Below are 22,102 nucleotides of genomic sequence, written 5' to 3'. Positions count from 1 at the left end.
CAAGTAAAAAATCAGTACGATAAAATAGGTTTGTGGTGTTGCAAAAGAACTTGTTTTTATTGAGAGATTTTTGTGTCAGGGGAAGAAAAAGGCACAAAATAAGTTACAAAGACATTAGATGAACTGTATGAATCAGAGGCAGTATCAGAGCTGTTACAAATCACCTAAGTTGGCTTACTAACATAGGTTAGCCTCTACAAAATTCTTAAAAGAAAAAATATTTCAAATTATCAAAATAATTCAGAAATTAAGAGAGAATGTAAAAACCACCAATATTAACTTTTTACTAAATTCACACTTGGGCTTACCACCATCACCCTCTCTTAATAGACAGAGATCACTGGAAAATATGTAGTATTACAGAATTATTTAAAAAACTCATTTACATATTATAAATTAAGAATTTATATATTTACCTTTCATACCTCCAGTGAAGTACAGTAGATACAGGTAAAGGCAATGTGCATAGGAAATACATTAAGAAAACAGAATAGGTAAGTGCAATTATTCTGAATATTTCAACATTTGTCATGGCCCCTCACCTATGGCAAAGAACATCTTAAAAAGATGGATCCAACAGCTGTTCACAGAACATATGAATATACCACCATAAAAGGTCTACTGTGGAAAAGCTTATGCTGTCTTCAGTTGTGACTTCTCAGATGAAGTATTCTACAAACAGACTTTTCAGCAGTACAACTCTGAGTTAACAACAGCACACTAACACAGTTAAAGAAGAGAAAGTACTTCTAAAATATATCAGTCCTGATTTTAACATGGGAAGGCTCGTAACACTCAGTATTCGAGTAATCCAAATTAAATATTTAACAACACACACACCAACTATATACAACTTCATTTTTTACTGAATCTATTCTCCCCATTTCCAATTTCCTGTTATTCGGTTCCCAACTGCCAAGGACTTTCGATTGATAGTTCAAATTATATGGGCATGAGGAAACAATGCAAAGTCTACAGGATAAAGAGACTACACAAAGATTTGGTTTTGTGATGATGAAAGGTGGAGCAGCAACAAAGTAGTTTACCCCTCTGGCTGCTCCTCTGGTCAAGTGGAGGTCTAAGTCCTGTCTTCTGAAATCAGCAAGGATGTAAATGCAAACAGACACAGAGCTTGGCTATAAATGCCTGATTATATCCTTAGGAGTTTCACTTTCTTGACCTAAGACAACAGCAACACAGAAAGGGAATACAGTACCAACTACCACTCACACACTGTCAGCCCAAACTAAGGACTTGATTTACAAAAAAACCCCAGCCCTGTAAAGTCATGTACTGAGCATAACTGTGAGGGTTGCAGCAGTGAGGGGGCTGCAGGGTGCCTTGGGAGGGAAGAGGCCAGGCACTGCCCCGTGCAGGTCCCAGCCAGCTCAGCAACAGGCAACACGGAAATCACAGAATGGATGAGGTTGGAAGGGACCTCTGGAGGTCATCTGGTCCAACCTCCCTGCTTAAGCAGAGCCACCTAGTAAAGCAGGCTGCCTTGGACCATGTCCAGATGACTTCTGAATATCTGCACACAACCTCTCCAGGCAACCTGTGCCAGTGCTCGATCTCCCTCACAGTAAAAAAAGTGCTTCCCTATGATCACATGGATCCTCCTGTGTTTCAGATAGTGTCCACTGCCTCTCGGGCACAGTGCTGCACTCCAGCACTGTCAGAGGAGTTGTTGGCACTTCCACAAAACCATGTTTAAGAAGGGCAGCAAATGGCAAGAAAGAGATTACAGTGCTACAGCAGTAGGAGGAAAAAAGGGTAAGTCCATGTCTGCACAAGAGGAGCTGAAAGGAGAGACAGCTGAGCAGGAGAAAAGCCAAAAGAAAAATCACAGCCTGAGGAGAGGCTGAGAGTAGACTCAAAAGGAGCTACAACTCTAAAGGGACTGTGTCTGGTGATGAAACCCACACAAGAGCAGTTGAATAACAAACAAAGAGCAGTGAGAAAAACCAAGCACAACAGATTGATCTCAGTCTCCTGTGCTGCCTGTTGCCTTGCTGAAGGGACTGAGCATGACATGCAGTCATGGAACTGGAAACCACCGTGGGGTAGGGGAGAGAGAGGGACAAGCAGTGTTTGGAAAAAAGCAGCAGTGTTTTCTCTAAGTGTTTTATTTATTTTTTCTTTCAATACCAAAGCAGTAACTAAAATCTCAATTGGCAATAAATTAATTTGATTAAAACTCAACTCGAAACTTATTGCCCCCTAAAACTGTCCTCAACTGATACTAATATAAAATGAAGAGCTTTCTGGCCCTTCTAAAAGCAAACAGTATACACAGGAAAAACCATGTTCTAACCATGTAATTCTGCTCCTTCAAAGTCTTAAGCCTTTTAACTAAATTTAAAAGGCCTTTAAGAAAAACTTTAAAGATAAGGATGACTTTAAGTCATGGATTCCCACAGAAATAAAAAAGGAAAGACTTTGTAGTTTCCTAAAAATCAATTAAATAAAGTGACAAACAAGCTCAACATAAAGAGGTAGCTTTAAAAAAATCAAGGTATCATTAGATTCAGGAGGCAAAGGTAGTGCAATAAAACTATAGATACGAAAAATCTACTTCCTATTTCTACATTACTTACTCAGATTTTAACAGGAACAAAATAAAATTTTGTTCTGATTTTGAAGAGTGAAAAGGATCAAATAGTAGAAACCAGTCCTTTAGAGGCATACTTGAAATCACAGCATCCACAACTCTTTCATCACAAATCACCTGTAGTTGTTTGCTCCATAACAATTTTTATCAGTGTCTGCAACACTGATTTTTTTCTATAAGCTAGCATTAGAAATGCCTGTCTCCCAATCATGTTTCCATAATTTAAAAACATTTTGTTTGAAAACAGATGTGCCAGATACCTCTCATGGGAGATTTTAAATTAAATATAGCCTTCGATATTGGCCAAGTTTTCTTACTGCCATATTTTTTGCCATAAAAAGTATGAGATGAGCAACTCAGATGTGTTGGTGAGAAGCAGCAACATGCACACTAAAGACCAATTTCCCCTACAAACCTTTAGTAAATGAGGGTGGGCAAGTATTTAAACACACTCCATTCTACAATCTTGCTGTATACGACAAGACCCTGAAACCCCATGGTCCTACTTCCTTCTCCATAAACAGTGGAGAATGATTTAAAAGAAATAATCTTTCTTCTGGGGGTAGTCAGCTCAAGCTTTATCCATCTGCCTTTTTACTGACAAACACACAGCCATGTTAGGGTTGACTTGCAGTGAACATTAGTTGTAACAGGGATTTAAACTCTCGACATTATTACTTAGCAATGCCTCTAACAGACCAGGCATTTTATAAAAATCTTATAGATCCTGTGAAGCTCCAGGCAAGCTGTTATTAACAATGCTAATTTGTAAAGTTGATGAATGAACTAACAAATTCCAATCAGTTTTAGAGTAAACTTTGACATTTGCAACTCAGAAGGAAACAGGGTCTGCAGATTCCTCTGTAATGGCTACATGGTATAAATTCTGCATGTTCTACAAAGCCTACACTTTAATCCTTCATTCAGTTTCTTTGGTTTCTCAGAAGCAAAAGCTACTTAAGTGAACTGAGCAATGAAAGACAAGCAAACAAAGGTAACTCTCTGTCCACCATAGTTTCAGAGATGCTTGTTAAATACCAGTTTTGGCAGGCTGCATGGAAGAATTCTAAATGAAGGCAGCTAGAACTAGTTTTGGACTATTGCTTTACAGCAAAAACTGTCTTTGGCACTTATATAATCCAATTCTATGATGCTACTTTACACATAGTCCCATATAAAGTTGACTGAGGAAATTAAAGATGACTTTCATAAAACAGGCACTTCAAATTAGAACAAAAAAATCTGTTCCCCATTAAGCAATGCAGGAGCTTTTTTCAGAATGACAGGAACAGGAAGTAGTACCAAAATTCAGATGAGAAAGTTCAGTAAATTCAGACTGTTGGGGTAAAAGTTTTACCCAGCTCTATTAGATTTAATAACAGTAGCACCTGGAAAATCTGAAGGCTACAACAGACTGGACAAGGCATTAAAAATACATAGCATGGAAAAATTATGTATAAATTTGCTCACCCTCCAATTCTACACTGAGATCTGCCACAGAGGTTTTCTTACATAGGTGCCTTTCCTTCACATAACACATCTTGCAGAAAGATACAATCAATGAGACTCAAAATACAGCTATACCCTAAGTCTCCTGTTTGGTAAACAGCTGAATATAGGCATTTCTGACACAGACATTGTGTCAGGCCAGACTAACTTCCACCATCAAATGACAGCATTGCTCCTGGGCTTTTCTGACATATTTACTGCAAGGCTCACAGTTTGCATGCACAGACTCAGCTGTGTCAAAGAGCACGATCAAAGAAGCGCTAACAGGGTGGGGAAAGGGATACACAGGGCACCAGCCTTCAGCTAAAACAAAATAATGCCAACCAAACCTGCATGTGGTGATCAGGCAGAAGACTCATGAACAAGGGGTTTAGCCCAAATGTTTCCATTAACACACTCCAGGAAAAGTACGTTTGTTCCTCACTTTCCCCTTTTCCTCAGTACAACAAAAACACTCTTGCAAACTGCTTTTACATGCTTCGGTGAAATAGGCTGGAAAATGTATGGCTCAACTGCATTTCCCATGGTTCTGTAAATGATATTCTACTAACCTCAGTACATCCATCCACAGTCTGGAGACCCTGGCATGGATTGTACACTGTGAGCAGATGAGCATGTGGCTGCAATCCTTAAAACCTTGACTGTAACAAAGGTGGAAACAAGCTACAACACGCTCTGTGTTAATTATGTATCTCTGGAGAGGTGTGGGCATGTTCTTCACTCAGCATCCTGATCTGAACATAGAGTCACCTGTGGCCCTCCTTTAACACAGAGCTTCTAAGTTTCTGGTGTGTCAGGGAGTCTCTGAACAGCACTTTCCCAATCCCTAAATAGAGAGCACTAGCTTTGTTTTCGGGGAAGTTTAAAAAAAATAAACTTCTCACTTCTGGATTTTATTCTCTCCAGCCTATCAAAAGCAGCCAGGTAGTAAAATCCCTTTAGAAGGCTTTAGTATCACTTCACAAGTTGTGTGACAAAAACTCATCAAATAATTCTAATATTCCTATCTTTCTAAAGGGAAGCTGGTAAACTAAGCAATGACCAGTTATACAGCATTCACCAAAAGAAGGCTGTCTAAATTTTAATTATTTTGGTGCCATGCCATTTCATAGAAGAGCCAAGTCCGAATTAAAACTGAGGCAGGCCACATTTTGTATTGATTCAAATAAATGTTTCATCACAAAAGCAGCAGTGCTGAACAAAGCTGACACTAAAAAGGAAATTATGAAACTCATACCCCCAATAGGACATCCTGGAACCAATGCTAGCTCTGTAAGCAGAACCTTCAAGTTGAGACAAGGAGCAAGAAGGGTATTTCTACCAAATAGCTGCTACCTTATGTTTTCACTTACCCTTGCCCTGAAGTATTTCAGTCGAATCCTCTTTTTTTTCTTTTTTTTTTTTTACTCCTACCAGCTAATTCTCCTCCGTGCTTCATGACCTGTCATTCTCCTTCATTCCAAGCTGTATTCACATATCACTTGTGAGATCCTGAGATAGCAGAATCCCAAACATACCTCATCTGAGACAGTATTAATAAGATCTGACTAATCAACACCATGGGAAAGCCCCTCTGCTCTCTAGCATAATCCCATTAAGTGAGCTGGACAAAAAAAACCCAGAACTGACAGCCAGAGGAATCGAGGGAAGAAATTCCTTATTGGGGATAGGTATCTTAATGTCTACACAACACCAAAAAAAAGTTAACAGTGCCAGCTGCTTAGTATACAAAGCTACGCTAGCAAAAAACATCGAATACTTCACTCAGCTGTAACAAGGATGTCAGCTCTCAGATCCTAGCATTACAATACACAACAAACTGATGTATCTAGTGCTGTATCGACCTCCCCTTTCCAGTAGCTTCTCAGGGCAAACTTACTGCTCAGACACTGAGATTCATTGATTGGGCCTACTCAGACTTCTTACACAACTTCAAAAACACCCAGTGGATTCGAACTTCAGACCACAAAGGGGGAGAGCAAAGCCTGATGCTACATTGCTGAGCTTCTCCTGCAGGGATTTTCTCTTATAAACCTTCTGATATAACTCACCAGGGACAGTAACAACACAGAGTTCCTATGGTTGACAGAAAGAAGATTTAAAATTCCTTCTAAAAAAGTCCCTTTAAAATTTGAAAGGTGCAAACATGGGAGAGATTTCGGGTTAAAAGAAGAGCAGCAATATCTATGGAAAACAATTGCTAATTTTGTCTTCACTCTTGTTTTTTCAATTTTACATATGTATACTGATGATACAAAAGTGCATGAGTGGAGAGGTAAATTTAATTATAAGTTGAAGACTGTCACAAAATCTAGCTCAGAGTGATATTCTCCACCTGAACCATGACAGCATCCTACAGTTGTAATGAAAATTATGTTGAGGTGTCTTGTAGCATTACCAGGGTTACCAGTAGGGGATAATGACAGCAAAAACATGGAGGGAGGAAGGCTAACTGTTCCCGTCTGCTTCTTGGATGACTTACTCCACCTAACACCCGAAGAGGGACAGAGACAGAAAACACCTAAAAACAACTGTTGGGTCTTGGCAGCATGTTAATACCACTGGGCTTACTGCTGTTTGCTTCTAACTAAGCAGGTTTTATTTATTTAGAAGCAACCAGCAACAAAAAGTCATTTTTCCACCTCTCCATAAATTAAAATGTGAATACAAAATTAAAAAATATTTTAATAGGTTCAACCTTTTCAAGTATTTCTGAGTACCTTATTTGAGAAATTTTCTTACGTACAAAAGGGCCAAATAAGGCAGAAAGACTACACAGCTGGGTTTAAAAGTGCCTTGCCACATCTACAACAACTATCCAACAGTCTGGAAAAAAAAAAGAAGGCTGGAATTCTCCTAGTGAAGCTCATAATACAGGCAAACCCCACAACCATACTGATACTCTGTCCATATGGACTGAAGTTTCTAACTTTGCTCACAGTCAATGCCTGGATCATGTTCAGTCCAAGTGGGAATGCTGCATGTGTGAAACTGCAGTCCCTGGGCTGCCTCTGCACCAACCAGGGGAGCTGCTCTTTGCTCAGTGCTACAGTTCCCAGTGAACAAAGTTCAAACACCTTGCTGCAAGCTTCAGATTCTGTTTACTTTCACTTCCTGGAAGAGTAAAGGAACTCCCAGTTTAACCAGGAAATATTCAGCAGTCAGCTGTTTGATGTTTTTAAACCCAGCTTTTTCAAGCCTAAGATCTACAAAAACGGCTCGTGAGCCTGAAAATATACCTTCTGCCATTGTATGGCACTTTGCTAGGAACTCAAAGTAGGAAGACTAAGAAACATTTTATGGAAACCCATCTTAACAAAGAGAAAGCCACAGGTTAGAGCATAAAGACAACAATGTAATCAAGAAAACAATCTCTGTAAGGCCTCATTTTTGTAGTTGGAACTTTTCATATGTTCATGTTTCATATTACAGGACTCCACATCCTGCTAATGAAGCATCTACCAAAAGTTCAGTCTAAACAGGAGAATGAAGTTATCATGCTCAACAAGGTCAAGTAATGAAATGCTTGAGCAAGCACCTGCTTAAGAAACAACATCAAGCAACCAAATGCTGCCTCGAAGAGGTTTGCCTGGTTTTTAAGTGAGAATGCTATCTACACACAAGACTTTAAAATAAACACTAGCAGCTTCCTGGCAATGAAGCTCAAAATGTAAGAGCAACTCATAGTTCCTCTTACCTCTTCAAAGTTAAGTCTCTTCCAGAAATAAAGACACAGATATTTCTGCAAAAATGAGCTATATATTCTAACACACCTCGCACACAGTATGTGATAAGTACCTTACCTATGTCACACCCATGAAACTATATCCGTCACAGAATTATTTCACTCCACAGAGAAGTTCCTTAGCTTCAATATTTATGGCAAAGTGAGGACAAGGTAGAAGTAGGCAAGTCTATACAGCAGTGCTGAGATGTGGGGAAAACATGGCAAGAATATGTGTAAGTCAGCCCAAGAAAAACCTTGGTGCATGAAAAGAAGGAAAAAAAAAAGTCAGGAATGTCCCTTATGTCTGCAGCCTCTTTTGTGTAGTCCTTCCTCCCAGCATTCCATTATCACTAAGTAAATGCCCAGCGCACGATTAACCAGCTGCACCCAGTAACTCTACACAGGTGTGCAGAGAGAGAAACCTTACGTTCACAGTTGCCTCTCCTGTACTGAATATGCAGAGGCCATTTCAACACACAATTTCAGGAATTTGTTCCCACTGAAGTAGCACACAGCACATTCTGTGACTACTTCCACCCCATGGAATAAAACAGTGGTTGTTTTCAAGTTTATCAGTTTATACTGAATCAAAATCCACCACCTTGAAAATAAAATGCCAACATGTGCATTGATGATCTGTCCAAATCCATCTGAACCTAGATAATTTCCTAGGCTTCAGAAATACACTATCCCAGCCTTGCTGTCTCACCTTGCTTCAAATGTAGTCCATGCACTGTCACTCTGAACCACAAGACTTTGAATGGCTGTCCCATAAGAGCATCAGTGGTGTAATTAGTCTGAACAGGACTCAACCCCCTCTCCTAGTCAGGAATAACACAGGCACTTGCCCAATTACATTCCCTGACAAGTGAGGTCCCCAGTACTTGTCATACAGCTGGACTGACTGCACAAGTAAGAAAAGGCATAAAATGGGCCAGTGTTTCTTCTTTTCATTACTTGATCATGTGAGTCTCTTCATCAGCATCATAAAACTCCTGATCTTCGCTTCCACTCTCTGTAGAACTGTCTTTGTCTCCAGACTAGAAACAAAAATTAAGTCATTAGTTAGCACAGAAGTCACTAAATCAATCTCAAAATACATAAGCATGAGCCATTACACCTCTGTGGAATGCTGCTAGAGAAAAAGCAAGAAAAGACAGGTCAAATCACTATATTAAAACTTTGTCAAAGACATAACGTGAATTAAGATTTCTTTACGTCCTTGGTTCTTAAAAATATCTTTAAAAGAGATAGGGTTTAGTGGATGGACTTTCTCTGCTTCACTAGTACACTGGAGAACACATGCAGGAACTAGACTGGCTAGAATGGTTCTGAAGTGATAATGTACTCTACTTTCTTAATTTAAGTCAAAGGTTCCGACTCTGTGTAGAGCTACTAGTACACAGTAGCTCACCACAGCTCAGAAACACAAATGACTTGATCAGGTAAAAGCTTCTCCATCCAGAATTAATACTTCTCCATGTGTAGAACAGACATTTTACTATGCAAGTTTAGTTAAAAAGATCCCTCTGCAATACTAACTAAAAGTGTTACAGAAAAGGGAAAAACCATATGTTCAGAAGGTGAAGTTCCTGTTATATGCATACTTACTTCAGCCTGAGTCCTTTTGACAGCATAATTTATATTACATACCCAAACTAAAGTCAGCTGTTACAACTGGTAGATTTTTATTCGGCCAGTATTGCATTTTTGCATGGAACTGACGCAAATTATTCCAGTTAAAAAGATTCTCCTGATAATATAAACTTTATCTAGTTTGGTTATTTAGGATTTTTCCCCCAGTATGCTTGCATCCATCCTAAGACGTCTGCCTGCCTAGTCATATGCTAAGAAGGGTGAGAGAGAGGGTGAAAAATAGAGAAATGGAAATCATGTTCCTGACTGACAGTGCCATGCAAGCAAAATCTGTAGCTTTAGATCTGTCTTCAGAGGAGTTTTGCTACAGCACTGTGAGTTGACTGCAAAGGAATTTCAGATAGTTTGAGCACTAAGACCTGTCAGAAGATATAAAGGGAATCATGTTAGGCTTTTTTCTAGATTTCTAAAATTATTTGAGGAAAGTCAGGCTATCACTGGATGCTGTCCAACTTGAATATCACATTCACGTATGTTAACAGGGACAAACCCTCCATTCTGGGCAATCACAACACATGTTAACTTGAAAGTGGTACAAAAGGACAATGGATTCCACAGGGGGAATTCAGGGTATGCCAAATAAATTCTAAATCTTTCTCACAGCAGCTTCACAAGACCTCTCTATGGCCTTATCAAATAGGGTTAATGTTTAACCGTTTTCCATTTTATCAACACTTTCTTTGTGAGCTTTACAATAAATCCCTAATGTCTCACAGACATTCCAGATATAACTTCCCTGAAGTTACAGGATTAGTTCAGGCCTGAACCAAGGACTTTTCCATTTGGATTCAATAATTTTTATCCATCTGGCCAAAGGGTTCCTGAAGAATGTTCTCAATTTTACTTTTTTTCCTTCTGTGGGTCCTGTTCAGGGTGGGATTTTAAAGAAGCATACAGAAGAATAAGCAAGGAAAAGTTAAACCTGAGAAAACTGATTGACATAAGTGAACCAAGTTGTGAGAATCCTGATAGACAAAACTTGGCACCTCAAAGGGCAATACTGACCCTGGTTGGTTAAAAAAGGAAATAAAAATATGACTTCCCTCCCCCTAAGTTATAACATCTGCACTGCTTGCTAGATTTGCTTTCATTGGTAAACCATCTGCACAATAAGATGTAATAATGATGTAATTACCAAAATAACAGTTGATGTAAACATATATGATGGATTTGTGTAGTCAGCAAGAATGTGGTGCCATAACACGTTATCCAGTATGACCGAAAATGTTTATAAAATATGCATGTGAAGTAGCTAAGGTATAAAATGAATTGTTAGAGGACTGTCTCTTTCAAGCTTTCTTAAAGGGTGCTTTTGTCACTAAAACTGTGCTGTCCTGTCAAGAACTATTACAGCTAAAATTGGTAAACAAGGCAATATGTTGAAGTCTCTGATAGGAAGCAACTCTTCTCATTCTAGAAACACATGCTACTCAGCCTCCTGATTTCTGTGAAAATAAGTATGACTGCCTGTGAATCTCAGAGTGCTTGACCCAAAACTAAGCAAATGAAAGAAAAAGGTGCTAAAGAATCCTATCTCATCTCAGCCTAATGGGGTAACTAACATTTTTTGTCACGAGTTTCCCTTCAAGTCTTCTGACCACTTAATCTATCGTCCATGAACCACTAGTCCATCGATACTTAAAATTCTGAGACCATTAAAACTTTACCCAAGTTCGAACACCCACTTCCAGCTTCTCCAGCTACTTCTTTCTAATCCCATTTCAGTCACAGAGGAGCAGCCATGTTAAAAAGTCTCCACATGACTGGAGGATGCAGATGCGAAGGAGTTTAAAAAAATGAAGTATAAAGTGATATGAAAAACAACATTCAAGGAAACCCGACTGCAAAACATGCTGCTGCCACATTTATTTATGCTTATGCCTGGGAGTTCTGTACTTCCAATGTTTTCAACAAATCTCATTTCCCAGAGTCAACGGTGGGACACGTATCGGAGGTTAGTCTAGCTTTAACCCATTTAAAGCCTCTCTAGGACAGACCTAACAACTGGCACTGCAGAACAGTCCAGGCAGGTCAGGAGTACAGGGTGCTGCCTTTGAGGACAGCTCTTCACAAACAGGCTTTTGTTTTTGTTACCATCTAAGGCTTCTCAGGCTTCAGTGGCCAGCTTTGGATGAAGCATGCTGCAGCAATCCTTCTCAGAGACTAGAAAGGCACAAACATCACTTTATCCCAAAGGGAAATACTGTAAGCTTCTGGCCTTGAAGGGATGAATTAACCCAGCTATGTTTCAGCCTGCATTTCCAGACGTGATGGTAGGGTTACTAAACTATCTTCTCTATCTCCTTGGGGCCTATCCTCCACAGGCCACGAATCACTATCCTAATTTATTTAGAGTGGCATATTCAAGCTGACAGCTGAAATAAACACAGCAGAAAAAGTACTAGGAAAAAAAATTAATATACCTGTGAGCCATCTAGGGCTTGCAATGTCATGGCTTCATCTCCCAGCCTCCAGTACGAGCATACCTGCAGGTCTGAAATAGTTTCTAGCAAAGGGCTGTTTAAGGTCTCTGGTAACAATAAGCTTAAGAGCCCAGACAACAGACCAGTCGCTCCAAACACAATGTAAGGCAGAGACCACTGTACAGATTTCTGGAAAAAATAACAGAGAGTTACATTGAGATTGGTTCCCTGTAGTTCATACTGCCTATTAAAGCACTTAGCCTTTACAACCAATCCCCATGCCATGTGTCAGTGTTCCTATTTAGTATAAAGTTACCGATCCTTCTGTTGTTTTTTATTTGCTTGTTTGTTCTTTAACCAATATTGTCAGTTGTATCATATTAATACTATTAGATCCACACAGATTTTGGGATGAACTTTAAAAGAAACGCCTGCTGAATTTGAACTCAATTCTTTCCCATAACACATGTATTTTTTAACAAATGCAACATTCTTTTGTAGTAGGGAACAGAAACCACAGAAACACAGACATGCTGCTTGGAGATCTCTTGGGTCATCTAGGCCAACCACCTACTTCAAGCACAACTACAGCCACCACTAGACCAAGTCAATCATAGCTTTGTGTAGCCAAGTATTGAAAAAACTGCAAGGATGGATATTCCCCAAAAAGAAGACTGTTCCAATGCTGCCTAAAGCCTCTCAAAAAGATTATTTTCCAAATTTCCTACCTAGCCCCCAAAACTTCCTATCTAACTACAAAACTCATGTCCATTGACCCCTTCTGAACTGTTCCACATAGCTGGGAAGAACCAAGGTGTAAGACCCAGTGTTCACCTGAAGCCATGTGCCCTAGGCTCCTGATCATTTTGGTTACTCTCCACTAGACACTCCCCAGATTTTTCAACATCCCTCTCAAACTAGAAAGGTAATTAATCTGTGAGCCACATACTGAATTGGGCCTGATGTAGCTCGGCGTGAAGTCTATCTGTCTGTGACGAGAGGGCTGACTTCCACTTAACCTGTCTCTTCCAGCAAGGCTGCTACTCACCCAGTTGGTTCCCAGACTGTAATGACCATGCAGTAAGTCCACACTACGAACAGAATTTTATTCTTCTTGTTAGCCTTCATGGGATTTCTGTTGGCCCAGAAAGTCCCACTGGACTCTTGCTACTCCTCCTTATTTTGCATTCTCTAAAAAGGAGGATGCATTCAGTCTTATCTTTCACTTTTCACTAGCCACCAAATATTGACCCCACCACTATCCCTTTGACCCTGGTGGTCCATACAACATTCAAATTTAATATTCCTTCCATCCAGGACACACTTCCTCAGCTTCCAAATGTTAATAATGTAGGATAGTCTCACAAGCCTTACAAAAGCCTTCCCTGCTCTCCTCCCTTTCCTCATCCGTATTACCTTCTGTGATTAAATGACTATCAAATCCAACTGGCTGAAATGAATTATTCTTAGTAAACCCATGTTCACTGATCCTGATTACCTTCCTTGCCTTCACATGCTTAGAAATAGATTCTGAGATATCATGTCTCAACCTTCCCAGAGACTGAGTTCAAGCTGCTCAGGCTGTAACACCCTGGTTCCACTTCCTGATATTTAAGATGCACACAGCATTAGCCATTTTACTCCCACAGCTATCAGTGATCCTTCACTACGATGATGGCTTATCACACATGATGGACAATTGCCTCACTATCACAATCAGCTCTTTCATCAACTCCTAGGGAATCCTATCCCATGGAATGGAAAGCTTTCAGCTTTAAGTGTTCTTGAACCTACTGCTCCTCCTACTGTTTGCTGGTCTTCCACTTCCTCAACTGTGCTGATAGGCAGACTGTCATGGGGTCAGGCTTTGCCTGTCAAGACTAAAGCTTAAGTATTTCATCTTATTCCATGTCATCCACAGGATGCCCATCCCATTTCACAGCAGGCTGAACATTTTCACTGAATTTCCTTTAGCTGATGGAATCCCTATTTATGTTTCTTGCTAGTCTTAGCTTCAACTGAGCTTTGGTCTTCCTGTCACCACTTGTGATTGTGACAGCCTAAGCAATGTTTATAGTTCTCTTCTGATGCCTGTCCCTGTTCTCACATGGCTTATTACAAGCCAAACTACACAGAGGAAAGGTGGATACAAAAAATTCAAGTTATCTACAACATAGCTCCATAATGTGTACATTCAGATAACCAGTAAAGCAGGCTCATTTTAGAAAAGGGCAAGAGTTTAGCTATTTGTTTCATCTTGTATAGGAAAGAGCAATTCTAAATTGAGGAAAATAACAGGCTGTGATCAAATGGAAGACCAACACGCCACCTCTTACCTCAGCAATTAACTTTTCCTATTCTTACTATTATAAGATCCCCAGACTAAAGACACTGAAACCGCATTAAAATAGTCAAAGACATTCCAAATCACAAAAATACTTAATTCTTTTCTCAAATCAATGTTAATTTGTTACTTAAACAGAGCTATTTTCATTTTCATGGAACCCCTTCAAGCATGATGATTCAAGATTTATGTCTCAGGCAGTATCAAACCTCTGCTAGACACAATATAATCGATGACAAAACCGCTACATAAAAGCTGCCTATTAAATCTACCTGGCAGACCAGCACCAGTCTTGGCTTTGCCTGTTGTAGCCCAGGGCTTTTCACACTGTCACCTACCCAGCGTTTCATTCTGCAGATTAAAGAGCTCCCTATGCTCACCTGCCTTTTTGTGAGCCTTCTGCCTCACATATAAGAGAGCAAATGGCAGAGCACAAAGTTACCTCAGATAAAATCTGTCACATTAAAGGAATTGCAAGCAGCTGATGTGAAAAACTGGCACACTCTTTCACCTGCATATACATAAAACTATAAGCAGAGGAAAGTAACAATATCTTCCCACGTTTTGTTCTTCCGAATTTTAATTTGCCTTGACAGATTGCTGTGAAGTTTGTGCTCAAAAGCCTTGCCAGTGTATCAGATCTCCACATCATCATCTTCATTCACAGAAAGATAAACTAATTTGCTGATGTTTATACACCACAAAGTGCACTGGCAGTAAAACTAATTTATTCTCAGAAATACAAGTTATTGAGCCCATATGCTTTATTTTGACACAGCAGATCCTTTAACTATATGGGTTTTCTGCTATTGCTTGCTTAGGGTTTAAAACTGGGTATCACCATCTTGGTAATTTGAAATTACTATATTGCTAGGGTCCACTAGATAAATCCCAAAATTTTTACTAGAGATAAAAATACCTTCTAAATTAAATAATGCTGAGGTTTTGTCTAATCACACAGATGACACTGCAATGCCTTTGGCCTACCATGATACTGTTAAGGTATGCAACTTACATATCTTAGTTTACATACATAATCCATCAAAAATATTCCCATCTCTGTAAGGCTATGATACATCAGAGCCACAAAACAAAAATATACATAACAGAAGTTCAGACTAACCAAGGAAGGGACAAAAGGTGCAATGATTCCACCAACACGAGAAAACATGGAGCAGGCACCCATTCCAACATTCCTAAGAAAAAAACCCAAAAATAATTAATCTTTTGAAAAGTGCCACTAAGCAAGAAAAAAACTCATCAGTCATCACCCTCAGCACATTAACTGGCAAAGAAAAGTCAAATAGAACTGAAAGCATCCCAAGACAGGAATGAAACTTTTTGTAATTAAAATGAAGCAAAAGTTCCCTTTATGTTCAGAATTCTAACATAGAGACACATGTAGAGAGACAAAACTTGTGTGATTTCAGTTCATGCATCTCGTCTCCGTGTGAAACTCTGGCTGAATTAATTTATCCAAATCCTATTAATCAGCAGAATTGCCCACCCATGACAAACAGCACTGTATAGTTTCACTGGTGGCTGATCATCATAGGCACCTGTATGGTAGATGCTTTTGTCTGCTCTGTCAGCCCAAGCACAGGGTATTTTTGCCTCTAGTGAGTGAAACCTTACTGTTGCTTATATAGGGCCTATGAAGCATCAAGTTACTTTTACAAAGCTTATTGATCAGTCATCTTCAATGTTCCTGGTTAAGCAAGTATGATAATAGAGTTGTGTGCTTCACAAAGTACTGAAAAAGTAAGATATCACTCATTAAAAGAAATATCAGCAGTTACTATTGCTATCCTCATTGGTGGAAGGAGAGTCGTGACCACGCCAAGCAGCCAGAGGACTATTTTACTGTTATATAGAAACACAGTTAGTCTGAAGAGAACACTGCAAATTTGAGGGAAGACAAAGTGAGAAGAGGATAAGGGAAGAAATTTAACATGTAAAACTACAGATAACCATTATACGTAACTGAAAAATTCAAATGAAAAGGTATAGTTAATAGAAAAAAAACTAACAGAGAAGTAAAAGATGGTCAGCTAAGAGAACCACAGAAATGAAGACTTAAAAATTAACTTGTGTTACCTGATCACTGTGGGATAAAGTTCTGATGTGTAGATGTAGACAATGTTAAACGCAGCACTGATTGTCAGTTTCCCCAGCAAAGATAGAGAGTGACTATTCACCACTGCAAACACTCCAGTATCTGATGGAGAAAATGAGACCCTTTTAAGGCTTTTGAGAACTCAAATACATCTCTAATGATTTCAATTACACAGTAATATGGAGTGAACAGGAATCTAGTGAAGAGTCTAAGAGCTGAAACTATAACTCAGTATTTTCAGAGTCTACCACTAATTAAATACTAAACTAGTTCCATTGGTAAGTTGAAGAAAAGAGTGATACATTTTTCACAAGTGAGTAGGCTTTTTCAGTAACAACAGATTCAGTGTCAATTCTATAGTATCATTACCTGCTTCTAACATTATTACTCTGGAAGGAAGATGCTGTAAAGGACCATACCAAACATCCCATCCAGCTTACTTTTGTCAGAACAGCTAGTTCTTACTCGCTTCAATCAGGCACATCAGAGCTCATGCCCAGCTGAAACAGGTGCTTCCTTCTGGCCAGTGAGCCATTTCACTTCCTAAGGCACTTTGCCCCTGTCTGACTTTGGCAGTTCAGTATACAGCTGATTTCCTGGAGTCTTGCAATTCTATGCCCTCTTTTCATACGTTTTATTTGGACTGATATGCAAAAACTACTTGATGACTGATACCAGTTGAACCAGAATATCTCTGAGTGTCCAGGCTCTAGCATCTGGAATAATTCTGGAAACTTGAGTTGCATCCCTTTAAAAAAAATGCTTCACCTATTAGATTCATTGCCATCTAGAGCAACTTATGTGCTCTATCCTAAATGTTTAATTTTTTTAATCACTCTTCAAAGGTGTTATACATCCACAAATCTTACAAGTGAGGTGAGTTTACACCTCTGGTTTTCAAAAGAAAAATTACTCTGTAATTTTGTTTCTATCCTTTTGATAAACATCTGAAAATTAACACTAGTGTGTCTCAACAAAAAAGACATTTAATTTCACATTTCTTAAAGACCCCTTGCTTCAAAAGATTATCAGAATGCTCTCTGAATTGAAAGTTATGTGGCCACACTACTACCACAATCACACTAGTCTTGAACATTACAGAGTCATGAGGAAAAGATGGAAACTTGTTCCAAGATTCAATTCTTTGGATCTTTTGACACTGGTCTTTCACCTTGACAGATACATACAAGTCGCATGGGTACTACTTAGACGGACATATCATTTGGCTAATGGAGATACCACAAGAAACATCACCCTTTGGGATTACATCAGAAAATTTGGAAAGGAGTAACTGATGTGATCAGAAGTAAAGGGCAGAATCCAAAGGTAAAAGTTCAAATCCAAACCTTCTTAACAAGTTTTCCTTAAGGTCTTAGGAAGATTGCAGTTTATTCTTTTTGTGAGTTAGCTTCTCTGATTTCAAAAATTGAGACTCACACGTGGTATGAGCCTGATCTACGAGCAACCATCAAATTCTTAGGCTGTAGGATGCTGCCTTTACCTATTTTTATCCCATACTCCAGAAACAAAAGGAAATACTCACCTTTCCTTTTAGGAAGAAACATGACAATAAGACAAGCCAATCCTCCCAGGAACAGAAATGCACTCAGTGTTCGCTTACGACCAAACCTGAGATGCAAGGATAACAAAGCTTTATTCTGCATTAGGTCTGTAGTTTGCAGAGCAATGCAACCTCTAAGTTCACACTGACTCTTTAATTGCAGCTGGGAATTCTGAATGCCATCTTCCACCAACACTTCCTCTCACACCGTTTTTAAACTAGCTTCTATTGCAAAATGAGCACCAACTTTCTGCACTGGTTGACAGCTTCTAGGATTTTGATTTGCTTCCCTCTGTGTGTGCACATTTATGAACCTCCTTGGGGGACACACAGAGAAGAGATCAGGAGGCGAATTCTACAAAAAGTGAGCGACATTGTCCAGAGTATCGTGGTTCAGGAAAAGACTAAATAAATACCTGCTCTCCTCACATACTAGCACACACAGGTAGTGCTGCACGAGACTACACAACAGCTCCAGCTGAGACAGCTCCAGCTGAGTCTCGATAGCTTTGTCCCAGCAGTGAGGATGGGGATCACATCCCACAGCGGTGGGAAGAACGCTATCTAGTGTTAGCATGGAGTCAGCACAGCCAGGCTCGGCTGAGCTAGATCAGCCTCATCTGAGCCAAACCGAGATGGCTCACTACTATCTTGAAAACAAGTTAAACTGCTGTTTGAAATAAAGATATATCATGGCACTTTCAAATTGAAGCGGGAAGCCCCACACAACAGGCACAAGACAGGAGATGCAATATATGGGAAACGTTATCTCTGAGAAAAGTTATAAAAAAACCCTGAATGGGTTAATAAGTTCCATACTTACCATTTTTGGTTAATCAAGTAAATACAGATTGGGTACGCTGGGATTTCTATCAAGCCTGAAAGGGCTAAATTGGCATAAATACTTCCACCTAAGTCACCCACATTAAGGGTAAGACCATAGTAAACCAAGCTGCACACAAACCTGCAAAAGACAGAATTAAAAGAAAAGTAAAATCAGAGCTGACACTTTGACTGCCAAATCAAAGCACTGGTCTGGCACAATACACTATAAACTGTATTTAGCATTTCAGAAGATAGGTCTAAAATGTTTCTCTACAAGTGTATGATGCCTTCTAGGCAAAGAAACCATTCTGTCCCTTCACAGACCCAATTCTTGACTTATTACTGAGTTAAACTTAAGACTACTCTTAAAAAGAACATGCATAAACCAGAATCAAGTTAAATATCATCATGATTATATCAGTTGACTTCAAAAATGTCTTTGGCCTTTTTGTTTTTATCAGGTCTCATGTTCATCTATAAGTTTCCAACTGTGCGTAAACTAAATATCTCCAGCAGTTCAAGCGACACTTTGACCCCCTTTTATATTCTGCTGGTCCACTTTATTCATTCTCCATCTCTGTTTAACTTTTCTTTTGTAACTCTGTCATCTTGTACATCCCTGTAAAGACCATCATCTTTACAGAAAGTAAAGAAACTGGTTACTAACTCATTCCGCAGGAAATCATCAATTCTCATTTACGGAACAAAACAATGAATTATTTATTCTGCAGTAAGCATTTGGAAAAGCAACAGGAAAACAGCTCTGTGTTGTCTGCTGACAAAATCATTTGGTTTATTCTTAATCAATACATCTCTCCCAAATATACGCATTATAAAAGCAACCTTATGAGCAGTAATGCCAGGGGACTCACACACTATGCCATACATAAGGTTTATTTCAAAGTAGCAGCAGAAGATCTCAGGGCTAGCAGAGCTCTCTCAAACAAAACAGGCACTTTTGGAGTTAAATTTCTGCTAGTGACCAGAGGGAGCATGGTGGGCTCCTGTTCCTCCCTACAACAACTGCAAGCAGTGGCAGCGCTTTCTCTGAAGAAAAGAAACATGCTCATTCGACAAGGTAGGCCACCCACCTGCTCATGGGCTCCTTACACACAAAACAAACAATAACCCACGTGACAAAATACTGACAGCACTGGGCCTAAGAGGAGGACAGCGTGACTAATCTCAAAAGGGGTCAGAAGAGAATAGGTAGTTCTCAACTATTTCGAGACTCAAAAAGCAAGACAGAAATGCGAAGATAAAACACCTCAGAACTAGACTGTTTCATGTTAAAAATGGCTTAATGTTAGAAATGCACTAAGAAAATACTGTTAATACATACTGAAATACTATAAGGGATCCTTTTTAGGTACAGTGTCCCTAACAATACAGGCTGAGACTAAGTACAATCTGCAGGATGAGCCAATTCCCAGCAACATATTCTCTCAAAGGCTTAAAGAGGCCACAGTAGCAAAGCTGGGCCTACAGAGTATTTCAAGTACCAGGTAAACATCATGATCAAGGTGCGTCCCAAGAGAATCCTGTATCGGAACAGATCCAAAAAGCTGCCAGCCTCTCTGGAGCCCCTCTCTGCTGGGAGTTTCAATGAAAAAGTGCACTTCTGCTTGCGGTTCCTCTTGGCAATGAGGTAGAGAGCATCTTCTGCCTCATTCAGACGGCCTTGAGAATAGAGCCAGCGGGGGGACTCGGGAATGAATCTGAAACACACATACACAGACACCCTTAGGGTTTTTCTTTTCCATTAGGCTTGACCTGCCTATGGCAACAAGGCTGAAATACAGCCCTTTAGGTATAAAATTGACTTAATTGAAAGAGAGACAAATCACAGTGAAAGGAAACGTAAGATATATGTAATTTAGATACCAAGAAATTACACTGAGTGTATACACAGACACACACATAGAAAGGACAATATCACAAGTTACAGTATGATTAGAACCCTGTCTTTGGAGGATCCAGAATTAAGAAGGTACACATTACTACAAGTAACACAGGATGTTTTAGTAAGATCAACTAGTTCCACTTCTCATTTTCCATAAGACCAATTCCATTTCTCATTTTCCAACTTTTTACCAAATTCTCTCCTCTAGACAGGAAGGCAGATGCTGCATGAAAGTCATGCTCCTCACGTGCACTGTTCACTCGACAGGTCTATAACTTCAACATGGCCTACAAAACAAATCTTCTTCTATTACTTTTGGATTTTCAGAACTAATTTAAACTTTAGTATTTTGCCAGAAGCTTTTTAGGACTTTTGCCTCTGACCAGAAATGACATTTTACCACTAAATTTAGAAGAAAGTAATTCTGTGCTTTTATAAAAGGAAAGAGATTAGAAGAGAATGTATTTTCTTCCCCATGATAAAAATCTGATTGTATTTTCTGCACAGAGTAATTTTTAAGCCATGTGGGAGGAAGGCAGTGTGAAATTTGGAATAAAATCCCCTTTCTTATAGCAAGATAGGCCTCTGAGCACAGCTCTGAAGTCCCAAGCATAACTCATTTAAAAAAATTGTACATAGCAACCTGAAAGTTAAATTTTTTTTGCCAAAAGCCCCAAGCACCACTAAGTTTTGAAATATCCAAAGTGTCAGCTCTCCCTTTCACCTCATGAACAGCCTCTGAGACCTTTTCCTGGGTTCTGATGCTTCCTTTGAAAGGGCATGTGGATTCTTTAGCAAAGGCTTTATCCAAAAAGTTACTGAAGTTAAATAGATGTTGGAAAGGAAAATAAAAAACACTTTAGTTTAAACAGCACCTAAAGTTATTTTCTTCTTTCAGTTACTGAGATTTAGATGTGAGGAAGTAGGTAAGAAAAGAAAAGCACAGTGCATCACATAGCTTTGAATGCTAAAATCCACAAACACAAACCCCCTACTATCTCCAAAAAGATCGCATTTGAAAAAATAAAAGGAAGCTGCCCATTTCTTTTGCATGTCACCTTTAAGACTGTATGTGCAAGCAATTTTGATGCTGTTCCTTCTGTGCAAGCACAATTGTAAGAGAAACTTATAGGAGAAATTGTGTTATCACATAAGAGATGGAGAAATGGTTTTGTGGTTAACATATATGTGTAGTGCCTTGTAGCATACCAGAGAACAGTTTAGATCATCCACATATACCAGCTAAAGAATAGGATGTGCTTCTATACTACTCTGAGACTGTTCCCATCTACAGTAATTATGCATATACCATACAACATAGACTAACGTTGTCAAACATTGCAGCATTACTGTTTGAACAAACCACAGAACATGGGGTGGTAAAAGCTGAGAGAAATACGTTAATTACACCATTTCATGCTACTCTA

The 22,102-nt window shown here is 39.2% G+C and overlaps 2 protein-coding genes across 2 annotated transcripts in view; both read right to left on the bottom strand.

Annotated features, from left to right (window-relative positions):
- MAB21L3 (mab-21 like 3) overlaps nt 1-8,884 on the bottom strand; it is a 37,186-nt gene extending 28,302 nt beyond the window's left edge. The window contains exon 1 of the mRNA XM_064644451.1: nt 8,805-8,884. The gene's annotated coding sequence lies outside the window, so the exon portion shown is untranslated. The remainder of the gene's footprint in view (nt 1-8,804) is intronic.
- SLC22A15 (solute carrier family 22 member 15) overlaps nt 30-22,102 on the bottom strand; it is a 40,882-nt gene continuing 18,809 nt past the window's right edge. Inside the window, exons 6-12 of the mRNA XM_064644449.1 lie at nt 20,275-20,490; nt 18,771-18,911; nt 17,930-18,015; nt 16,368-16,488; nt 15,394-15,466; nt 11,927-12,115; nt 30-8,887 (exon numbers count right to left, since the gene is read on the bottom strand). Of these exons, the coding sequence (XP_064500519.1) occupies nt 8,801-8,887; nt 11,927-12,115; nt 15,394-15,466; nt 16,368-16,488; nt 17,930-18,015; nt 18,771-18,911; nt 20,275-20,490 (913 nt within the window). The 3' untranslated portion in view covers nt 30-8,800. The remainder of the gene's footprint in view (nt 8,888-11,926; nt 12,116-15,393; nt 15,467-16,367; nt 16,489-17,929; nt 18,016-18,770; nt 18,912-20,274; nt 20,491-22,102) is intronic.

This window comes from Pseudopipra pipra, chromosome 2 (assembly GCF_036250125.1).
Source record: "Pseudopipra pipra isolate bDixPip1 chromosome 2, bDixPip1.hap1, whole genome shotgun sequence".
Lineage (NCBI taxonomy): Eukaryota > Metazoa > Chordata > Aves > Passeriformes > Pipridae > Pseudopipra > Pseudopipra pipra.
This window is presented reverse-complemented; position numbering and strand designations above follow the sequence as displayed.